The following is a 24,558-nucleotide window of genomic DNA, read 5'->3' as shown; positions in this document are numbered from 1 at the left end:
CAGGTGTAGGTAGCAGTAAACTACTACTGTAGAATACAACAGGTGTAGGTAGCAGTAAACTACTACTGTAGAATACAACAGGTGTAGGTAGCAGTAAACTACTACTGTAGAATACAACAGGTGTAGGTAGCAGTAAACTACTACTGTAGAATACAACAGGTGTAGGTAGCAGTAAACTACTACTGTAGAATACAACAGGTGTAGGTAGCAGTAAACTACTACTGTAGAATACAACAGGTGTAGGTAGCAGTAAACTACTACTGTAGAATACAACAGGTGTAGGTAGCAGTAAACTACTACTGTAGAATACAACAGGTGTAGGTAGCAGTAAACTACTACTGTAGAATACAACAGGTGTAGGTAGCAGTAAACTACTACTGTAGAATACAACAGGTGTAGGTAGCAGTAAACTACTACTGTAGAATACAACAGGTGTAGGTAGCAGTAAACTACTACTGTAGAATACAACAGGTGTAGGTAGCAGTAAACTACTACTGTAGAATACAACAGGTGTAGGTAGCAGTAAACTACTACTGTAGAATACAACAGGTGTAGGTAGCAGTAAACTACTACTGTAGAATACAACAGGTGTAGGTAGCAGTAAACTACTACTGTAGAATACAACAGGTGTAGGTAGCAGTAAACTACTACTGTAGAATACAACAGGTGTAGGTAGCAGTAAACTACTACTGTAGAATACAACAGGTGTAGGTAGCAGTAAACTACTACTGTAGAATACAACAGGTGTAGGTAGCAGTAAACTACTACTGTAGAATACAACAGGTGTAGGTAGCAGTAAACTACTACTGTAGAATACAACAGGTGTAGGTAGCAGTAAACTACTACTGTAGAATACAACAGGTGTAGGTAGCAGTAAACTACTACTGTAGAATACAACAGGTGTAGGTAGCAGTAAACTACTACTGTAGAATACAACAGGTGTAGGTAGCAGTAAACTACTACTGTAGAATACAACAGGTGTAGGTAGCAGTAAACTACTACTGTAGAATACAACAGGTGTAGGTAGCAGTAAACTACTACTGTAGAATACAACAGGTGTAGGTAGCAGTAAACTACTACTGTAGAATACAACAGGTGTAGGTAGCAGTAAACTACTACTGTAGAATACAACAGGTGTAGGTAGCAGTAAACTACTACTGTAGAATACAACAGGTGTAGGTAGCAGTAAACTACTACTGTAGAATACAACAGGTGTAGGTAGCAGTAAACTACTACTGTAGAATACAACAGGTGTAGGTAGCAGTAAACTACTACTGTAGAATACAACAGGTGTAGGTAGCAGTAAACTACTACTGTAGAATACAACAGGTGTAGGTAGCAGTAAACTACTACTGTAGAATACAACAGGTGTAGGTAGCAGTAAACTACTACTGTAGAATACAACAGGTGTAGGTAGCAGTAAACTACTACTGTAGAATACAACAGGTGTAGGTAGCAGTAAACTACTACTGTAGAATACAACAGGTGTAGGTAGCAGTAAACTACTACTGTAGAATACAACAGGTGTAGGTAGCAGTAAACTACTACTGTAGAATACAACAGGTGTAGGTAGCAGTAAACTACTACTGTAGAATACAACAGGTGTAGGTAGCAGTAAACTACTACTGTAGAATACAACAGGTGTAGGTAGCAGTAAACTACTACTGTAGAATACAACAGGTGTAGGTAGCAGTAAACTACTACTGTAGAATACAACAGGTGTAGGTAGCAGTAAACTACTACTGTAGAATACAACAGGTGTAGGTAGCAGTAAACTACTACTGTAGAATACAACAGGTGTAGGTAGCAGTAAACTACTACTGTAGAATACAACAGGTGTAGGTAGCAGTAAACTACTACTGTAGAATACAACAGGTGTAGGTAGCAGTAAACTACTACTGTAGAATACAACAGGTGTAGGTAGCAGTAAACTACTACTGTAGAATACAACAGGTGTAGGTAGCAGTAAACTACTACTGTAGAATACAACAGGTGTAGGTAGCAGTAAACTACTACTGTAGAATACAACAGGTGTAGGTAGCAGTAAACTACTACTGTAGAATACAACAGGTGGAGGTAGCAGTAAACTACTACTGTAGAATACAACAGGTGTAGGTAGCAGTAAACTACTACTGTAGAATACAACAGGTGGAGGTAGCAGTAAACTACTACTGTAGAATACAACAGGTGTAGGTAGCAGTAAACTACTACTGTAGAATACAACAGGTGTAGGTAGCAGTAAACTACTACTGTAGAATACAACAGGTGTAGGTAGCAGTAAACTACTACTGTAGAATACAACAGGTGGAGGTAGTAGTAAACTACTACTGTAGAATACAACAGGTGGAGGTAGTAGTAAACTACTACTGTAGAATACAACAGGTGGAGGTAGTAGTAAACTACTACTGTAGAATACAACAGGTGGAGGTAGTAGTAAACTACTACTGTAGAATACAACAGGTGGAGGTAGTAGTAAACTACTACTGTAGAATACAACAGGTGGAGGTAGTAGTAAACTACTACTGTAGAATACAACAGGTGGAGGTAGTAGTAAACTACTACTGTAGAATACAACAGGTGGAGGTAGTAGTAAACTACTACTGTAGAATACAACAGGTGGAGGTAGTAGTAAACTACTACTGTAGAATACAACAGGTGGAGGTAGTAGTAAACTACTACTGTAGAATACAACAGGTGGAGGTAGTAGTAAACTACTACTGTAGAATACAACAGGTGGAGGTAGTAGTAAACTACTACTGTAGAATACAACAGGTGGAGGTAGTAGTAAACTACTACTGTAGAATACAACAGGTGGAGGTAGTAGTAAACTACTACTGTAGAATACAACAGGTGGAGGTAGTAGTAAACTACTACTGTAGAATACAACAGGTGGAGGTAGTAGTAAACTACTACTGTAGAATACAACAGGTGGAGGTAGTAGTAAACTACTACTGTAGAATACAACAGGTGGAGGTAGTAGTAAACTACTACTGTAGAATACAACAGGTGGAGGTAGTAGTAAACTACTACTGTAGAATACAACAGGTGGAGGTAGCAGTAAACTACTACTGTAGAATACAACAGGTGGAGGTAGCAGTAAACTACTACTGTAGAATACAACAGGTGGAGGTAGCAGTAAACTACTACTGTAGAATACAACAGGTGTAGGTAGCAGTAAACTACTACTGTAGAATACAACAGGTGTAGGTAGCAGTAAACTACTACTGTAGAATACAACAGGTGTAGGTAGCAGTAAACTACTACTGTAGAATACAACAGGTGTAGGTAGCAGTAAACTACTACTGTAGAATACAACAGGTGTAGGTAGCAGTAAACTACTACTGTAGAATACAACAGGTGTAGGTAGCAGTAAACTACTACTGTAGAATACAACAGGTGTAGGTAGCAGTAAACTACTACTGTAGAATACAACAGGTGTAGGTAGCAGTAAACTACTACTGTAGAATACAACAGGTGTAGGTAGCAGTAAACTACTACTGTAGAATACAACAGGTGTAGGTAGCAGTAAACTACTACTGTAGAATACAACAGGTGTAGGTAGCAGTAAACTACTACTGTAGAATACAACAGGTGTAGGTAGCAGTAAACTACTACTGTAGAATACAACAGGTGTAGGTAGCAGTAAACTACTACTGTAGAATACAACAGGTGTAGGTAGTAGTAAACTACTACTGTAGAATACAACAGGTGTAGGTAGTAGTAAACTACTACTGTAGAATACAACAGGTGTAGGTAGTAGTAAACTACTACTGTAGAATACAACAGGTGTAGGTAGTAGTAAACTACTACTGTAGAATACAACAGGTGGAGGTAGTAGTAAACTACTACTGTAGAATACAACAGGTGGAGGTAGTAGTAAACTACTACTGTAGAATACAACAGGTGGAGGTAGTAGTAAACTACTACTGTAGAATACAACAGGTGGAGGTAGTAGTAAACTACTACTGTAGAATACAACAGGTGGAGGTAGTAGTAAACTACTACTGTAGAATACAACAGGTGGAGGTAGTAGTAAACTACTACTGTAGAATACAACAGGTGGAGGTAGTAGTAAACTACTACTGTAGAATACAACAGGTGGAGGTAGTAGTAAACTACTACTGTAGAATACAACAGGTGGAGGTAGTAGTAAACTACTACTGTAGAATACAACAGGTGGAGGTAGTAGTAAACTACTACTGTAGAATACAACAGGTGGAGGTAGTAGTAAACTACTACTGTAGAATACAACAGGTGGAGGTAGTAGTAAACTACTACTGTAGAATACAACAGGTGGAGGTAGTAGTAAACTACTACTGTAGAATACAACAGGTGGAGGTAGTAGTAAACTACTACTGTAGAATACAACAGGTGGAGGTAGTAGTAAACTACTACTGTAGAATACAACAGGTGTAGGTAGTAGTAAACTACTACTGTAGAATACAACAGGTGTAGGTAGTAGTAAACTACTACTGTAGAATACAACAGGTGTAGGTAGTAGTAAACTACTACTGTAGAATACAACAGGTGTAGGTAGTAGTAAACTACTACTGTAGAATACAACAGGTGTAGGTAGTAGTAAACTACTACTGTAGAATACAACAGGTGTAGGTAGCAGTAAACTACTACTGTAGAATACAACAGGTGTAGGTAGCAGTAAACTACTACTGTAGAATACAACAGGTGTAGGTAGCAGTAAACTACTACTGTAGAATACAACAGGTGTAGGTAGCAGTAAACTACTACTGTAGAATACAACAGGTGTAGGTAGCAGTAAACTACTACTGTAGAATACAACAGGTGTAGGTAGCAGTAAACTACTACTGTAGAATACAACAGGTGTAGGTAGCAGTAAACTACTACTGTAGAATACAACAGGTGTAGGTAGCAGTAAACTACTACTGTAGAATACAACAGGTGTAGGTAGCAGTAAACTACTACTGTAGAATACAACAGGTGTAGGTAGCAGTAAACTACTACTGTAGAATACAACAGGTGTAGGTAGCAGTAAACTACTACTGTAGAATACAACAGGTGTAGGTAGCAGTAAACTACTACTGTAGAATACAACAGGTGTAGGTAGCAGTAAACTACTACTGTAGAATACAACAGGTGTAGGTAGCAGTAAACTACTACTGTAGAATACAACAGGTGTAGGTAGCAGTAAACTACTACTGTAGAATACAACAGGTGTAGGTAGCAGTAAACTACTACTGTAGAATACAACAGGTGTAGGTAGCAGTAAACTACTACTGTAGAATACAACAGGTGTAGGTAGCAGTAAACTACTACTGTAGAATACAACAGGTGTAGGTAGCAGTAAACTACTACTGTAGAATACAACAGGTGTAGGTAGCAGTAAACTACTACTGTAGAATACAACAGGTGTAGGTAGCAGTAAACTACTACTGTAGAATACAACAGGTGTAGGTAGCAGTAAACTACTACTGTAGAATACAACAGGTGTAGGTAGCAGTAAACTACTACTGTAGAATACAACAGGTGTAGGTAGCAGTAAACTACTACTGTAGAATACAACAGGTGTAGGTAGCAGTAAACTACTACTGTAGAATACAACAGGTGTAGGTAGCAGTAAACTACTACTGTAGAATACAACAGGTGTAGGTAGCAGTAAACTACTACTGTAGAATACAACAGGTGTAGGTAGCAGTAAACTACTACTGTAGAATACAACAGGTGTAGGTAGCAGTAAACTACTACTGTAGAATACAACAGGTGTAGGTAGCAGTAAACTACTACTGTAGAATACAACAGGTGTAGGTAGTAGTAAACTACTACTGTAGAATACAACAGGTGTAGGTAGTAGTAAACTACTGTAGAATACAACAGGTGTAGGTAGCAGTAAACTACTACTGTAGAATACAACAGGTGGAGGTAGTAGTAAACTACTACTGTAGAATACAACAGGTGGAGGTAGTAGTAAACTACTACTGTAGAATACAACAGGTGGAGGTAGTAGTAAACTACTACTGTAGAATACAACAGGTGGAGGTAGTAGTAAACTACTACTGTAGAATACAACAGGTGGAGGTAGTAGTAAACTACTACTGTAGAATACAACAGGTGGAGGTAGTAGTAAACTACTACTGTAGAATACAACAGGTGGAGGTAGTAGTAAACTACTACTGTAGAATACAACAGGTGGAGGTAGTAGTAAACTACTACTGTAGAATACAACAGGTGGAGGTAGTAGTAAACTACTACTGTAGAATACAACAGGTGGAGGTAGTAGTAAACTACTACTGTAGAATACAACAGGTGTAGGTAGTAGTAAACTACTACTGTAGAATACAACAGGTGGAGGTAGTAGTAAACTACTACTGTAGAATACAACAGGTGGAGGTAGTAGTAAACTACTACTGTAGAATACAACAGGTGGAGGTAGTAGTAAACTACTACTGTAGAATACAACAGGTGGAGGTAGTAGTAAACTACTACTGTAGAATACAACAGGTGGAGGTAGTAGTAAACTACTACTGTAGAATACAACAGGTGGAGGTAGTAGTAAACTACTACTGTAGAATACAACAGGTGGAGGTAGTAGTAAACTACTACTGTAGAATACAACAGGTGGAGGTAGTAGTAAACTACTACTGTAGAATACAACAGGTGGAGGTAGTAGTAAACTACTACTGTAGAATACAACAGGTGTAGGTAGTAGTAAACTACTACTGTAGAATACAACAGGTGTAGGTAGTAGTAAACTACTACTGTAGAATACAACAGGTGTAGGTAGTAGTAAACTACTACTGTAGAATACAACAGGTGTAGGTAGTAGTAAACTACTACTGTAGAATACAACAGGTGTAGGTAGTAGTAAACTACTACTGTAGAATACAACAGGTGTAGGTAGTAGTAAACTACTACTGTAGAATACAACAGGTGTAGGTAGTAGTAAACTACTACTGTAGAATACAACAGGTGTAGGTAGTAGTAAACTACTACTGTAGAATACAACAGGTGTAGGTAGTAGTAAACTACTACTGTAGAATACAACAGGTGTAGGTAGTAGTAAACTACTACTGTAGAATACAACAGGTGTAGGTAGTAGTAAACTACTACTGTAGAATACAACAGGTGTAGGTAGTAGTAAACTACTACTGTAGAATACAACAGGTGTAGGTAGTAGTAAACTACTACTGTAGAATACAACAGGTGTAGGTAGTAGTAAACTACTACTGTAGAATACAACAGGTGTAGGTAGTAGTAAACTACTACTGTAGAATACAACAGGTGTAGGTAGTAGTAAACTACTACTGTAGAATACAACAGGTGTAGGTAGTAGTAAACTACTACTGTAGAATACAAACAGGTGTAGGTAGTAGTAAACTACTACTGTAGAATACAACAGGTGTAGGTAGTAGTAAACTACTACTGTAGAATACAACAGGTGTAGGTAGTAGTAAACTACTACTGTAGAATACAACAGGTGTAGGTAGTAGTAAACTACTACTGTAGAATACAACAGGTGTAGGTAGTAGTAAACTACTACTGTAGAATACAACAGGTGTAGGTAGTAGTAAACTACTACTGTAGAATACAACAGGTGTAGGTAGTAGTAAACTACTACTGTAGAATACAACAGGTGTAGGTAGTAGTAAACTACTACTGTAGAATACAACAGGTGTAGGTAGTAGTAAACTACTACTGTAGAATACAACAGGTGTAGGTAGTAGTAAACTACTACTGTAGAATACAACAGGTGTAGGTAGTAGTAAACTACTACTGTAGAATACAACAGGTGTAGGTAGTAGTAAACTACTACTGTAGAATACAAACAGGTGTAGGTAGTAGTAAACTACTACTGTAGAATACAACAGGTGTAGGTAGTAGTAAACTACTACTGTAGAATACAACAGGTGTAGGTAGTAGTAAACTACTACTGTAGAATACAACAGGTGTAGGTAGTAGTAAACTACTACTGTAGAATACAACAGGTGTAGGTAGTAGTAAACTACTACTGTAGAATACAACAGGTGTAGGTAGTAGTAAACTACTACTGTAGAATACAACAGGTGTAGGTAGTAGTAAACTACTACTGTAGAATACAACAGGTGTAGGTAGCAGTAAACTACTACTGTAGAATACAACAGGTGTAGGTAGCAGTAAACTACTACTGTAGAATACAAACAGGTGTAGGTAGCAGTAAACTACTACTGTAGAATACAACAGGTGTAGGTAGCAGTAAACTACTACTGTAGAATACAAACAGGTGTAGGTAGCAGTAAAACTACTACTGTAGAATACAACAGGTGTAGGTAGCAGTAAACTACTACTGTAGAATACAACAGGTGGAGGTAGCAGTAAACTACTACTGTAGAATACAACAGGTGGAGGTAGCAGTAAACTACTACTGTAGAATACAACAGGTGGAGGTAGCAGTAAACTACTACTGTAGAATACAACAGGTGGAGGTAGCAGTAACTACTACTGTAGAATACAACAGGTGGAGGTAGCAGTAAACTACTACTGTAGAATACAACAGGTGGAGGTAGCAGTAAACTACTACTGTAGAATACAACAGGTGTAGGTAGCAGTAAACTACTACTGTAGAATACAACAGGTGTAGGTAGCAGTAAACTACTACTGTAGAATACAACAGGTGTAGGTAGCAGTAAACTACTACTGTAGAATACAACAGGTGTAGGTAGCAGTAAACTACTACTGTAGAATACAACAGGTGTAGGTAGCAGTAAACTACTACTGTAGAATACAACAGGTGTAGGTAGCAGTAAACTACTACTGTAGAATACAACAGGTGTAGGTAGCAGTAAACTACTACTGTAGAATACAACAGGTGGAGGTAGCAGTAAACTACTACTGTAGAATACAACAGGTGGAGGTAGCAGTAAACTACTACTGTAGAATACAACAGGTGGAGGTAGCAGTAAACTACTACTGTAGAATACAACAGGTGGAGGTAGCAGTAAACTACTACTGTAGAATACAACAGGTGGAGGTAGCAGTAAACTACTACTGTAGAATACAACAGGTGGAGGTAGCAGTAAACTACTACTGTAGAATACAACAGGTGGAGGTAGCAGTAAACTACTACTGTAGAATACAACAGGTGGAGGTAGCAGTAAACTACTACTGTAGAATACAACAGGTGGAGGTAGCAGTAAACTACTACTGTAGAATACAACAGGTGGAGGTAGCAGTAAACTACTACTGTAGAATACAACAGGTGGAGGTAGCAGTAAACTACTACTGTAGAATACAACAGGTGGAGGTAGCAGTAAACTACTACTGTAGAATACAACAGGTGGAGGTAGCAGTAAACTACTACTGTAGAATACAACAGGTGGAGGTAGCAGTAAACTACTACTGTAGAATACAACAGGTGGAGGTAGCAGTAAACTACTACTGTAGAATACAACAGGTGGAGGTAGCAGTAAACTACTACTGTAGAATACAACAGGTGGAGGTAGTAGTAAACTACTACTGTAGAATACAACAGGTGGAGGTAGCAGTAAACTACTACTGTAGAATACAACAGGTGGAGGTAGTAGTAAACTACTACTGTAGAATACAACAGGTGGAGGTAGTAGTAAACTACTACTGTAGAATACAACAGGTGTAGGTAGTAGTAAACTACTACTGTAGAATACAACAGGTGTAGGTAGTAGTAAACTACTACTGTAGAATACAACAGGTGTAGGTAGTAGTAAACTACTACTGTAGAATACAACAGGTGTAGGTAGTAGTAAACTACTACTGTAGAATACAACAGGTGTAGGTAGTAGTAAACTACTACTGTAGAATACAACAGGTGTAGGTAGTAGTAAACTACTACTGTAGAATACAACAGGTGTAGGTAGTAGTAAACTACTACTGTAGAATACAACAGGTGTAGGTAGTAGTAAACTACTACTGTAGAATACAACAGGTGTAGGTAGTAGTAAACTACTACTGTAGAATACAACAGGTGTAGGTAGTAGTAAACTACTACTGTAGAATACAACAGGTGTAGGTAGTAGTAAACTACTACTGTAGAATACAACAGGTGTAGGTAGTAGTAAACTACTACTGTAGAATACAACAGGTGTAGGTAGTAGTAAACTACTACTGTAGAATACAACAGGTGTAGGTAGTAGTAAACTACTACTGTAGAATACAACAGGTGTAGGTAGTAGTAAACTACTACTGTAGAATACAACAGGTGTAGGTAGTAGTAAACTACTACTGTAGAATACAACAGGTGTAGGTAGTAGTAAACTACTACTGTAGAATACAACAGGTGTAGGTAGTAGTAAACTACTACTGTAGAATACAACAGGTGTAGGTAGCAGTAAACTACTACTGTAGAATACAACAGGTGTAGGTAGCAGTAAACTACTACTGTAGAATACAACAGGTGTAGGTAGCAGTAAACTACTACTGTAGAATACAACAGGTGTAGGTAGCAGTAAACTACTACTGTAGAATACAACAGGTGTAGGTAGCAGTAAACTACTACTGTAGAATACAACAGGTGTAGGTAGCAGTAAACTACTACTGTAGAATACAACAGGTGTAGGTAGCAGTAAACTACTACTGTAGAATACAACAGGTGGAGGTAGCAGTAAACTACTACTGTAGAATACAACAGGTGGAGGTAGCAGTAAACTACTACTGTAGACTACAACAGGTGGAGGTAGCAGTAAACTACTACTGTAGAATACAACAGGTGTAGGTAGCAGTAAACTACTACTGTAGAATACAACAGGTGTAGGTAGCAGTAAACTACTACTGTAGAATACAACAGGTGTAGGTAGCAGTAAACTACTACTGTAGAATACAACAGGTGTAGGTAGCAGTAAACTACTACTGTAGAATACAACAGGTGTAGGTAGCAGTAAACTACTACTGTAGAATACAACAGGTGTAGGTAGCAGTAAACTACTACTGTAGAATACAACAGGTGTAGGTAGCAGTAAACTACTACTGTAGAATACAACAGGTGTAGGTAGCAGTAAACTACTACTGTAGAATACAACAGGTGTAGGTAGCAGTAAACTACTACTGTAGAATACAACAGGTGTAGGTAGCAGTAAACTACTACTGTAGAATACAACAGGTGTAGGTAGCAGTAAACTACTACTGTAGAATACAACAGGTGTAGGTAGCAGTAAACTACTACTGTAGAATACAACAGGTGGAGGTAGCAGTAAACTACTACTGTAGAATACAACAGGTGGAGGTAGCAGTAAACTACTACTGTAGAATACAACAGGTGGAGGTAGCAGTAAACTACTACTGTAGAATACAACAGGTGGAGGTAGCAGTAAACTACTACTGTAGAATACAACAGGTGGAGGTAGCAGTAAACTACTACTGTAGAATACAACAGGTGGAGGTAGCAGTAAACTACTACTGTAGAATACAACAGGTGGAGGTAGCAGTAAACTACTACTGTAGAATACAACAGGTGGAGGTAGCAGTAAACTACTACTGTAGAATACAACAGGTGGAGGTAGCAGTAAACTACTACTGTAGAATACAACAGGTGGAGGTAGCAGTAAACTACTACTGTAGAATACAACAGGAGGAGGTAGCAGTAAACTACTACTGTAGAATACAACAGGTGGAGGTAGCAGTAAACTACTACTGTAGAATACAACAGGTGGAGGTAGCAGTAAACTACTACTGTAGAATACAACAGGTGTAGGTAGCAGTAAACTACTACTGTAGAATACAACAGGTGGAGGTAGCAGTAAACTACTACTGTAGAATACAACAGGTGGAGGTAGTAGTAAACTACTACTGTAGAATACAACAGGTGGAGGTAGTAGTAAACTACTACTGTAGAATACAACAGGTGGAGGTAGTAGTAAACTACTACTGTAGAATACAACAGGTGTAGGTAGTAGTAAACTACTACTGTAGAATACAACAGGTGTAGGTAGTAGTAAACTACTACTGTAGAATACAACAGGTGTAGGTAGTAGTAAACTACTACTGTAGAATACAACAGGTGTAGGTAGTAGTAAACTACTACTGTAGAATACAACAGGTGTAGGTAGTAGTAAACTACTACTGTAGAATACAACAGGTGTAGGTAGTAGTAAACTACTACTGTAGAATACAACAGGTGTAGGTAGTAGTAAACTACTACTGTAGAATACAACAGGTGTAGGTAGTAGTAAACTACTACTGTAGAATACAACAGGTGGAGGTAGTAGTAAACTACTACTGTAGAATACAACAGGTGGAGGTAGTAGTAAACTACTACTGTAGAATACAACAGGTGGAGGTAGTAGTAAACTACTACTGTAGAATACAACAGGTGTAGGTAGTAGTAAACTACTACTGTAGAATACAACAGGTGGAGGTAGTAGTAAACTACTACTGTAGAATACAACAGGTGGAGGTAGTAGTAAACTACTACTGTAGAATACAACAGGTGGAGGTAGTAGTAAACTACTACTGTAGAATACAACAGGTGGAGGTAGTAGTAAACTACTTCTGTAGAATACAACAGGTGTAGGTAGTAGTAAACTACTACTGTAGAATACAACAGGTGGAGGTAGTAGTAAACTACTACTGTAGAATACAACAGGTGGAGGTAGTAGTAAACTACTACTGTAGAATACAACAGGTGTAGGTAGTAGTAAACTACTACTGTAGAATACAACAGGTGTAGGTAGTAGTAAACTACTACTGTAGAATACAACAGGTGTAGGTAGTAGTAAACTACTACTGTAGAATACAACAGGTGTAGGTAGTAGTAAACTACTACTGTAGAATACAACAGGTGTAGGTAGTAGTAAACTACTACTGTAGAATACAACAGGTGTAGGTAGTAGTAAACTACTACTGTAGAATACAACAGGTGTAGGTAGTAGTAAACTACTACTGTAGAATACAACAGGTGTAGGTAGTAGTAAACTACTACTGTAGAATACAACAGGTGTAGGTAGTAGTAAACTACTACTGTAGAATACAACAGGTGTAGGTAGTAGTAAACTACTACTGTAGAATACAACAGGTGTAGGTAGTAGTAAACTACTACTGTAGAATACAACAGGTGTAGGTAGTAGTAAACTACTACTGTAGAATACAACAGGTGTAGGTAGTAATAAACTACTACTGTAGAATACAACAGGTGTAGGTAGTAGTAAACTACTACTGTAGAATACAACAGGTGTAGGTAGTAGTAAACTACTACTGTAGAATACAACAGGTGTAGGTAGTAGTAAACTACTACTGTAGAATACAACAGGTGTAGGTAGTAGTAAACTACTACTGTAGAATACAACAGGTGTAGGTAGTAGTAAACTACTACTGTAGAATACAACAGGTGTAGGTAGTAGTAAACTACTACTGTAGAATACAACAGGTGTAGGTAGTAGTAAACTACTACTGTAGAATACAACAGGTGTAGGTAGTAGTAAACTACTACTGTAGAATACAACAGGTGTAGGTAGTAGTAAACTACTACTGTAGAATACAACAGGTGTAGGTAGTAGTAAACTACTACTGTAGAATACAACAGGTGTAGGTAGTAGTAAACTACTACTGTAGAATACAACAGGTGTAGGTAGTAGTAAACTACTACTGTAGAATACAACAGGTGTAGGTAGTAGTAAACTACTACTGTAGAATACAACAGGTGTAGGTAGTAGTAAACTACTACTGTAGAATACAACAGGTGTAGGTAGTAGTAAACTACTACTGTAGAATACAACAGGTGTAGGTAGTAGTAAACTACTACTGTAGAATACAACAGGTGTAGGTAGTAATAAACTACTACTGTAGAATACAACAGGTGTAGGTAGTAGTAAACTACTACTGTAGAATACAACAGGTGTAGGTAGTAGTAAACTACTACTGTAGAATACAACAGGTGTAGGTAGTAGTAAACTACTACTGTAGAATACAACAGGTGTAGGTAGTAATAAACTACTACTGTAGAATACAACAGGTGTAGGTAGTAGTAAACTACTACTGTAGAATACAACAGGTGTAGGTAGTAGTAAACTACTACTGTAGAATACAACAGGTGTAGGTAGTAGTAAATTATACTACTGTAGAATACAACAGGTGTAGGTAGTAGTAAACTACTACTGTAGAATACAACAGGTGTAGGTAGTAGTAAATTATACTACTGTAGAATACAACAGGTGTAGGTAGTAGTAAACTACTACTGTAGAATACAACAGGTGTAGGTAGTAGTAAACTACTACTGTAGAATACAACAGGTGTAGGTAGTAGTAAACTACTACTGTAGAATACAACAGGTGTAGGTAGTAGTAAACTACTACTGTAGAATACAACAGGTGTAGGTAGTAGTAAACTACTACTGTAGAATACAACAGGTGTAGGTAGTAGTAAACTACTACTGTAGAATACAACAGGTGTAGGTAGTAGTAAACTACTACTGTAGAATACAACAGGTGTAGGTAGTAGTAAACTACTACTGTAGAATACAACAGGTGTAGGTAGTAGTAAACTACTACTGTAGAATACAACAGGTGTAGGTAGTAGTAAACTACTACTGTAGAATACAACAGGTGTAGGTAGTAGTAAACTACTACTGTAGAATACAACAGGTGTAGGTAGTAGTAAATTATACTACTGTAGAATACAACAGGTGTAGGTAGTAGTAAACTACTACTGTAGAATACAACAGGTGTAGGTAGTAGTAAACTACTACTGTAGAATACAACAGGTGTAGGTAGTAGTAAATTATACTACTGTAGAATACAACAGGTGTAGGTAGTAGTAAACTACTACTGTAGAATACAACAGGTGTAGGTAGTAGTAAACTACTACTGTAGAATACAACAGGTGTAGGTAGTAGTAAACTACTACTGTAGAATACAACAGGTGTAGGTAGTAGTAAACTACTACTGTAGAATACAACAGGTGTAGGTAGTAATAAACTACTACTGTAGAATACAACAGGTGGAGGTAGTAGTAAACTACTACTGTAGAATACAACAGGTGTAGGTAGTAGTAAACTACTACTGTAGAATACAACAGGTGTAGGTAGTAGTAAACTACTACTGTAGAATACAACAGGTGTAGGTAGTAGTAAACTACTACTGTAGAATACAACAGGTGTAGGTAGTAGTAAACTACTACTGTAGAATACAACAGGTGTAGGTAGTAGTAAACTACTACTGTAGAATACAACAGGTGTAGGTAGTAGTAAACTACTACTGTAGAATACAACAGGTGTAGGTAGTAGTAAACTACTACTGTAGAATACAACAGGTGGAGGTAGCAGTAAACTACTACTGTAGAATACAACAGGTGGAGGTAGCAGTAAACTACTACTGTAGAATACAACAGGAGGAGGTAGCAGTAAACTACTACTGTAGAATACAACAGGTGGAGGTAGTAGTAAACTACTACTGTAGAATACAACAGGTGGAGGTAGCAGTAAACTACTACTGTAGAATACAACAGGTGTAGGTAGTAGTAAACTACTACTGTAGAATACAACAGGTGGAGGTAGTAGTAAACTACTACTGTAGAATACAACAGGTGGAGGTAGTAGTAAACTACTACTGTAGAATACAACAGGTGGAGGTAGTAGTAAACTACTACTGTAGAATACAACAGGTGGAGGTAGTAGTAAACTACTACTGTAGAATACAACAGGTGTAGGTAGTAGTAAACTACTACTGTAGAATACAACAGGTGTAGGTAGTAGTAAACTACTACTGTAGAATACAACAGGTGTAGGTAGTAGTAAACTACTACTGTAGAATACAACAGGTGTAGGTAGTAGTAAACTACTACTGTAGAATACAACAGGTGTAGGTAGTAGTAAACTACTACTGTAGAATACAACAGGTGTAGGTAGTAGTAAACTACTACTGTAGAATACAACAGGTGTAGGTAGTAGTAAACTACTACTGTAGAATACAACAGGTGTAGGTAGTAGTAAACTACTACTGTAGAATACAACAGGTGGAGGTAGTAGTAAACTACTACTGTAGAATACAACAGGTGGAGGTAGTAGTAAACTACTACTGTAGAATACAACAGGTGGAGGTAGTAGTAAACTACTACTGTAGAATACAACAGGTGTAGGTAGTAGTAAACTACTACTGTAGAATACAACAGGTGGAGGTAGTAGTAAACTACTACTGTAGAATACAACAGGTGGAGGTAGTAGTAAACTACTACTGTAGAATACAACAGGTGGAGGTAGTAGTAAACTACTACTGTAGAATACAACAGGTGGAGGTAGTAGTAAACTACTTCTGTAGAATACAACAGGTGTAGGTAGTAGTAAACTACTACTGTAGAATACAACAGGTGGAGGTAGTAGTAAACTACTACTGTAGAATACAACAGGTGGAGGTAGTAGTAAACTACTACTGTAGAATACAACAGGTGTAGGTAGTAGTAAACTACTACTGTAGAATACAACAGGTGTAGGTAGTAGTAAACTACTACTGTAGAATACAACAGGTGTAGGTAGTAGTAAACTACTACTGTAGAATACAACAGGTGTAGGTAGTAGTAAACTACTACTGTAGAATACAACAGGTGTAGGTAGTAGTAAACTACTACTGTAGAATACAACAGGTGTAGGTAGTAGTAAACTACTACTGTAGAATACAACAGGTGTAGGTAGTAGTAAACTACTACTGTAGAATACAACAGGTGTAGGTAGTAGTAAACTACTACTGTAGAATACAACAGGTGTAGGTAGTAGTAAACTACTACTGTAGAATACAACAGGTGTAGGTAGTAGTAAACTACTACTGTAGAATACAACAGGTGTAGGTAGTAGTAAACTACTACTGTAGAATACAACAGGTGTAGGTAGTAATAAACTACTACTGTAGAATACAACAGGTGTAGGTAGTAGTAAACTACTACTGTAGAATACAACAGGTGTAGGTAGTAGTAAACTACTACTGTAGAATACAACAGGTGTAGGTAGTAGTAAACTACTACTGTAGAATACAACAGGTGTAGGTAGTAGTAAACTACTACTGTAGAATACAACAGGTGTAGGTAGTAGTAAACTACTACTGTAGAATACAACAGGTGTAGGTAGTAGTAAACTACTACTGTAGAATACAACAGGTGTAGGTAGTAGTAAACTACTACTGTAGAATACAACAGGTGTAGGTAGTAGTAAACTACTACTGTAGAATACAACAGGTGTAGGTAGTAGTAAACTACTACTGTAGAATACAACAGGTGTAGGTAGTAGTAAACTACTACTGTAGAATACAACAGGTGTAGGTAGTAGTAAACTACTACTGTAGAATACAACAGGTGTAGGTAGTAGTAAACTACTACTGTAGAATACAACAGGTGTAGGTAGTAGTAAACTACTACTGTAGAATACAACAGGTGTAGGTAGTAGTAAACTACTACTGTAGAATACAACAGGTGTAGGTAGTAGTAAACTACTACTGTAGAATACAACAGGTGTAGGTAGTAGTAAACTACTACTGTAGAATACAACAGGTGTAGGTAGTAATAAACTACTACTGTAGAATACAACAGGTGTAGGTAGTAGTAAACTACTACTGTAGAATACAACAGGTGTAGGTAGTAGTAAACTACTACTGTAGAATACAACAGGTGTAGGTAGTAGTAAACTACTACTGTAGAATACAACAGGTGTAGGTAGTAATAAACTACTACTGTAGAATACAACAGGTGTAGGTAGTAGTAAACTACTACTGTAGAATACAACAGGTGTAGGTAGTAGTAAACTACTACTGTAGAATACAACAGGTGTAGGTAGTAGTAAATTATACTACTGTAGAATACAACAGGTGTAGGTAGTAGTAAACTACTACTGTAGAATACAACAGGTGTAGGTAGTAGTAAATTATACTACTGTAGAATACAACAGGTGTAGGTAGTAGTAAACTACTACTGTAGAATACAACAGGTGTAGGTAGTAGTAAACTACTACTGTAGAATACAACAGGTGTAGGTAGTAGTAAACTACTACTGTAGAATACAACAGGTGTAGGTAGTAGTAAACTACTACTGTAGAATACAACAGGTGTAGGTAGTAGTAAACTACTACTGTAGAATACAACAGGTGTAGGTAGTAGTAAACTACTACTGTAGAATACAACAGGTGTAGGTAGTAGTAAACTACTACTGTAGAATACAACAGGTGTAGGTAGTAGTAAACTACTACTGTAGAATACAACAGGTGTAGGTAGTAGTAAACTACTACTGTAGAATACAACAGGTGTAGGTAGTAGTAAACTACTACTGTAGAATACAACAGGTGTAGGTAGTAGTAAACTACTACTGTAGAATACAACAGGTGTAGGTAGTAGTAAATTATACTACTGTAGAATACAACAGGTGTAGGTAGTAGTAAACTACTACTGTAGAATACAACAGGTGTAGGTAGTAGTAAACTACTACTGTAGAATACAACAGGTGTAGGTAGTAGTAAATTATACTACTGTAGAATACAACAGGTGTAGGTAGTAGTAAACTACTACTGTAGAATACAACAGGTGTAGGTAGTAGTAAACTACTACTGTAGAATACAACAGGTGTAGGTAGTAGTAAACTACTACTGTAGAATACAACAGGTGTAGGTAGTAATAAACTACTACTGTAGAATACAACAGGTGGAGGTAGTAGTAAACTACTACTGTAGAATACAACAGGTGTAGGTAGTAGTAAACTACTACTGTAGAATACAACAGGTGTAGGTAGTAGTAAACTACTACTGTAGAATACAACAGGTGTAGGTAGTAGTAAACTACTACTGTAGAATACAACAGGTGTAGGTAGTAGTAAACTACTACTGTAGAATACAACAGGTGTAGGTAGTAGTAAACTACTACTGTAGAATACAACAGGTGTAGGTAGTAGTAAACTATTACTGTAGAATACAACAGGTGTAGGTAGTAGTAAACTATTACTGTAGAATACAACAGGTGTAGGTAGTAATAAACTACTACTGTAGAATACAACAGGTGTAGGTAGTAGTAAACTACTACTGTAGAATACAACAGGTGTAGGTAGTAGTAAACTACTACTGTAGAATACAACAGGTGTAGGTAGTAGTAAACTACTACTGTAGAATACAACAGGTGTAGGTAGTAGTAAACTACTACTGTAGAATACAACAGGTGTAGGTAGTAGTAAACTACTACTGTAGAATACAACAGGTAGACCTGTAGTTTAGACCTCATGCTTACTCACAAGCCCTTATGCAACAATGCAGTTTTAAGAAAATACCCCCAGAAAGGTAAGAGATTAGAAAAATAAGAGAAAAACAAATAATTAAGGAGAAGCAGTAAATAACAATAGTGGGGCTGTATACAGGGGGGAACCGGTACAGAGTCAATGTGGAGGTTATATACAGGGGGAACCGGTACAGAGTCAATGTGGAGGCTATATACAGGGGGAACCGGTACAGAGTCAATGTGGAGGCTATATACAGGGTGTTACGGTACAGAGTCAATGTGGAGGCTATATACAGGGGGTACCAGTACAGAGTCAATGTGGAGGCTATATACAGGGGGGTACCAGTAAAGAGTCAATGTGGAGACTATATACAGGAGGTACCGGTACAGAGTCAATGTGGAGGCTATATACAGGAGGTACCGGTACAGAGTCATTGTGGAGGCTATATACAGGGGGTACCGATACAGAGTCAGTGTGGAGGCTATATACAGGGTGATACGGTACAGAGTCAGTGTGGAGGCTATATACAGGGGGTACCGGTACAGAGTCAATGTGGAGGCTATATACAGGGTATTACGGTACAGAGTCAATGTGGAGGTTATATACAGGGGGAACCGGTACAGAGTCAATGTGGAGGCTATATACAGGGGGAACCGGTACAGAGTCAATGTGGAGGCTATATACAGGGTGTTACGGTACAGAGTCAATGTGGAGGCTATATACAGGGGGTACCAGTACAGAGTCAATGTGGAGGCTATATACAGGGGGGTACCAGTAAAGAGTCAATGTGGAGACTATATACAGGAGGTACCGGTACAGAGTCAATGTGGAGGCTATATACAGGAGGTACCGGTACAGAGTCATTGTGGAGGCTATATACAGGGGGTACCGATACAGAGTCAGTGTGGAGGCTATATACAGGGTGATACGGTACAGAGTCAGTGTGGAGGCTATATACAGGGGGTACCGGTACAGAGTCAATGTGGAGGCTATATACAGGGTATTACGGTACAGAGTCAATGTGGAGGCTATATTCAGGGGGTACCAGTACAGAGTCAATGTGGAGGCTATATACAGGGGGTACCGGTACAGAGTCAATGTGGAGGCTATATACAGGGAGTACCAGTACAGAGGCAATGTGTCAATGCGCGGGGGCACCAGTGTCGAGGTAATTGAGGTAATTATGTACATGCAGTTAGGGTTATTAAAGTGACAATGCATGAGATAATAACAGAGAGTAACAGCAGCGTGGGGAGGGGGGTGGTGCACAAAGTCTGGGTAGCCATTTGATTAGCTGTCCAGGAGGCTTATGGCTTGAGGGTAGAAGCTGTTAAGGAGCCCTTTGGACCTAGACTTGGCACACCGGTACCTTTTGCTGTGCGGTAGCAGAGAGAACAGTCCATGACTAGAGTGGCTGGAGTCATTGACAATTTTTACACCGCCTGGTATAGAGGTCCTGGATGGCAGGAAGCTTGGCCCTGGTGATGTACTGGGCCGTACTTACTACCCTCTGTAGTGCCTTGCGATTGGAGGCCAAGCAATTGCCATAGCAGGCAGTGATGCAACCTGTCAGGATGCTCTTGATGGTGCAGCTGTAAAACCTTTTGAGGATCTGAGGACCTATGCCAAATATGTTCAGTCTCCTGAGGGGGAATAGGTTTTGTCGTGCCCTCTTCACGACTGTCTTGATGTGCTTGGACCATGTTAGTTTGTTGGGGATGTGGATGCCAAGGAAGTTGAAGCCCTCAACCAGCTCCACTACAGCCCCGTTGATGAGAATGGGGGTGTGCTTGGTCCTCCTTTTCCTGTAGACCACAATCATCTCCTTTGTCTTGATCACATTGAGGGAGAGGTTGTTGTCCTTGCACCACACGGTCAGGTCTCTCACCTCCTCCCTATTGGCCGTCTCATCATTGTCGGTGATCAGGCCTATCACTGTTGAGTCATCAGCAAACTTAATGATGGTGTTGGAGTTGTGCCTGGCCATGCAGTCATGGGTGAACAGGGAATACAGGAAGGGACTGAGCACACACCCTTGAGGGGCCCCAGTGTTGAGGATCAGTGTGGCGGATGTGTTGTTATCTACCCTTACCACCTGGGGGCGGCTGGTCAGGAAGTCTAGGATCCAGTTGCAGAGGGAGGTGTTTAGTCCCAGGGTCCTTAGCTTATTGATGAGGGCACTATGGTGTTGAATACTGAGTTGTAGTCAATGAATAGCATTCTCACATGGGTGTTCCTTTTGTCCAGGTGGGAAAGGGCAGTGTGGAGTGCAATAGAGATTGCATCATCAGTGGATCTGTTGGTGCAGTATGCAAATTGGAGTGGGTCTAGGGTTTCTAGGATGATGGTGTTGTGAGCCATGATCAGCCTTTCTAAGCATTTCATGGCTACAGACGTGAGTGCTACGAATCGGTAGTCATTTAGGCAGCTTACCTTAGTGTTCTTGGGCGCAGGGACTATGGTGGTCTCCTTGAAACATGTTGGTATTACAGACTCAGACAGGGAGATGTTGAAAATGTCAATAAAGACACTTGCCAGTTTGTTAGTGAATGCTCGCAGTGCACGTCCTGGTAATCCATCTGGCCCTGCGGCCTTGTGAATGTTGACCAGTTTAAAGGTCTTACTCACATTGACTGCGGAGAGCGTGATCACACAGTCGTCCGGAACGGCTGATGATCTCATGCATGTTTCAGTGTTACTTGCCTCGAAGTGAGAATTGAAGTTATTTAGGTCATCTGGTAGGCTCGTGTCACTGGGCAACTCTCTCAAGCATGTTTTTAAAAATTATTTTTATTTCACCTTTACTTAACCAGGTTTCGCTTTTCATAGCCGATCATTCAGAGTTAGAGACAGAAGGTGAGAGAGAGAGAGAGAGAGTCGAAAACAGCAGGTCCGGTGAACAAGTCAGAGATTTAAAAATGTCATTTCACCTTTATTTAACCAGGTAGGCCAGTTGAGAACAAGTTCTCATTTACAACTGCGACCTGGCCAAGATAAAGCAAAGCAGTGTGACAAAAGCAACAACACAGAGTTACACATGGAGTAAAACAAACATACAGTCAATAACACAACAGAAAATCTGTATACAGTGTGTGCAAATTAAGTAAGGAGGTAAGGCAATAAATAGACCATAGTGGCGAAGTATTTACAATTTAGAATTCTTGGTGGCCTTCCTAAGCCAGGATTCAGACATGGCTAGGACATCAGGGTTGGCGGAGTGTGCTAAAGCAGTGAATAAAACAAACTTAGGGAGGAGGCTTCTGATGTTAACATGCATGAACCCAAGGCTTTTACGGTTACAGAAGTCAACAAATGAGAGCGCCTGGGGAATGGGTGTGGAGCTAGGCACTGCAGGGCCTGGGTTAACCTCTACATCACCAGAGGAACAGAGGAGGAGTAGGATAAGGGTACGGCTAAAGGATATAAGAACTGGTTGTCTAGTGCGTTTGGAACAGAGAGTAAAAGGAGCAGACTTCTGGGCGTGGTAGGATAGATTCAGGGCATTATGCACAGACAAGGGCATGCTAGGGTGTGAGTACAGTGGAGGTAAACCTAGGCATTGAGTGACGCTGCGAGAGGTTGCATCTCTGGAAGGTTACAACAGTTATTATAGGTTATAACACAGTTATTATAGGTTATAACCGTTATTATAGGTTACAAAAGTTATTATAGGTTATAATACAGTTATTATGGGTTACAACAGTTATTACAGATTATAATACAGTTATTACAGGTTACAACAGTTATTACTGATTATAATACAGTTATTATAGGTTACAACAGTTATTACAGGTTACAACAGTTATTACAGATTATAATACAGTTATTATAGGTTACAACAGTTATTACAGGTTACAACAGTTATTACTGATTATAATACAGTTATTATAGGTTACAACAGTTATTACAGGTTACAACAGTTATTACAGATTATAATACAGTTATTATAGGTTACAACACAGTTATTACAGGTTACAACAGTTATTACAGATTATAATACAGTTATTATAGGTTACAACACAGTTATTACAGGTTACAACAGTTATTATAGGTTATAATACAGTTATTACAGGTTACCACAGTTATTACAGGTTACAACAGTTATTATAGGTTATAACACAGTTATTATAGGTTATAACACAGTTATTACAGTTATAAGACAGTTATTACAGGTTATAATGAGCCTTTACAGTGTGTTATTAATCAGTGGAGTGAGGTGTAGCTCACCTGGTTTTTGTCTAACTGAAGTTTGGTCTTGATGGACAGGCAGCAGCTGGCGTCATTGTTGATCGTAATCTCTGTTGACAGCACACATGTTTATATATATATATATATATATATATATTAGTCAGGAGGTGTATGTATCTACAGCATTATTATTCTTCAGAAAGGCAGAAAGATCTTGGGATCAGAAATCAGACAAAGACCAAGGATTAACATGAAGCTGAGACGGCAGCCTTCCTACTATTTACTGAGGTTTTGTCCCAAATGACACGCTATTCCCTATATAGTGCACTACTTTAGACCAGAGCCCTATTCCCTATATAGTGCACTACTTTAGACCAGAGCCCAATTCCCTATATAGTGTACTACTTTAGACCAGAGCCCTATTCCCTACATAGTGCACTACTTTAGACCAGGTCCCATAGGGAGGCCCACATAGCTACTACTACATCCTATTGTTCAATCTAGTATACACCCCATCCTGCTGTTCAATCTGACAGCAGCCTCCCATCAGCCTCCCATCAGCCTGAAAGACTCAGGGAACAAGGTCAACGCTGGTTAGAAAGGTTACGAGCTTGTCAGTTAATATGTCTGGAGGTGGCTATTGACATTGTAGTCATTCAGAGACACTTACATTACTGCATTTGTCTGAAGAAAGCTAGGTGAGACAACAACACATCACAACTGTATCAAGTCCTCAGCAATACAGTTATCAGAGATGTCAGTGCTAGTAGGAAAAGACAAGTGTTATTTATGATATTTATTTAAAGAGGTTGGGTTTCAGAGGTTTTTAATGGGATTTATTTAAGGGGGTTGGGTTTCAGAGGTTTTTAATGGGATTTATTTAAAGGGGTAGAGTTTCAGAGGTTTTTAATGGGATATATTTAAAGAGGTTGGGTTTCAGAGGTTTTTAATGGGATTTATTTAAAGGGGTTGGGTTTCAGAAGTTTTTAATGGGATTTATTTAAAGGGGTTGGGTTTCAGAGGTTTTTAATGGGATTTATTTAAAGGGGTTGGGTTTCAGAAGTTTTTAATGGGATTTATTTAAAGTGGTTGGGTTTCAGAGGTTTTTAATGGGATTTATTTAAAGGGGTAGAGTTTCAGAGGTTTTTAATGGGATATATTTAAAGATGTTGGGTTTCAGAGGTTTTTAATGGGATTTATTTAAAGGGGTTGGGTTTCAGA

General features: G+C 38.7%; 1 protein-coding gene across 1 annotated transcript in view; it reads right to left on the bottom strand.

Moving 5' to 3' along the window:
- The window catches only part of parp8 (poly (ADP-ribose) polymerase family, member 8), a 128,922-nt gene that overhangs the window by 65,762 nt on the left and 38,602 nt on the right, over positions 1-24,558 (bottom strand). Inside the window, exon 5 of the mRNA XM_036979216.2 lies at positions 23,377-23,447. Coding sequence (XP_036835111.1) covers positions 23,377-23,447 — 71 coding nt within the window. The remainder of the gene's footprint in view (positions 1-23,376; positions 23,448-24,558) is intronic.

The sequence above is a fragment of the Oncorhynchus mykiss genome, chromosome 6 (genome assembly GCF_057628025.1).
Source record: "Oncorhynchus mykiss isolate SJ-2025 chromosome 6, ASM5762802v1, whole genome shotgun sequence".
Classification (NCBI taxonomy): domain Eukaryota; kingdom Metazoa; phylum Chordata; class Actinopteri; order Salmoniformes; family Salmonidae; genus Oncorhynchus; species Oncorhynchus mykiss.
This window is presented reverse-complemented; position numbering and strand designations above follow the sequence as displayed.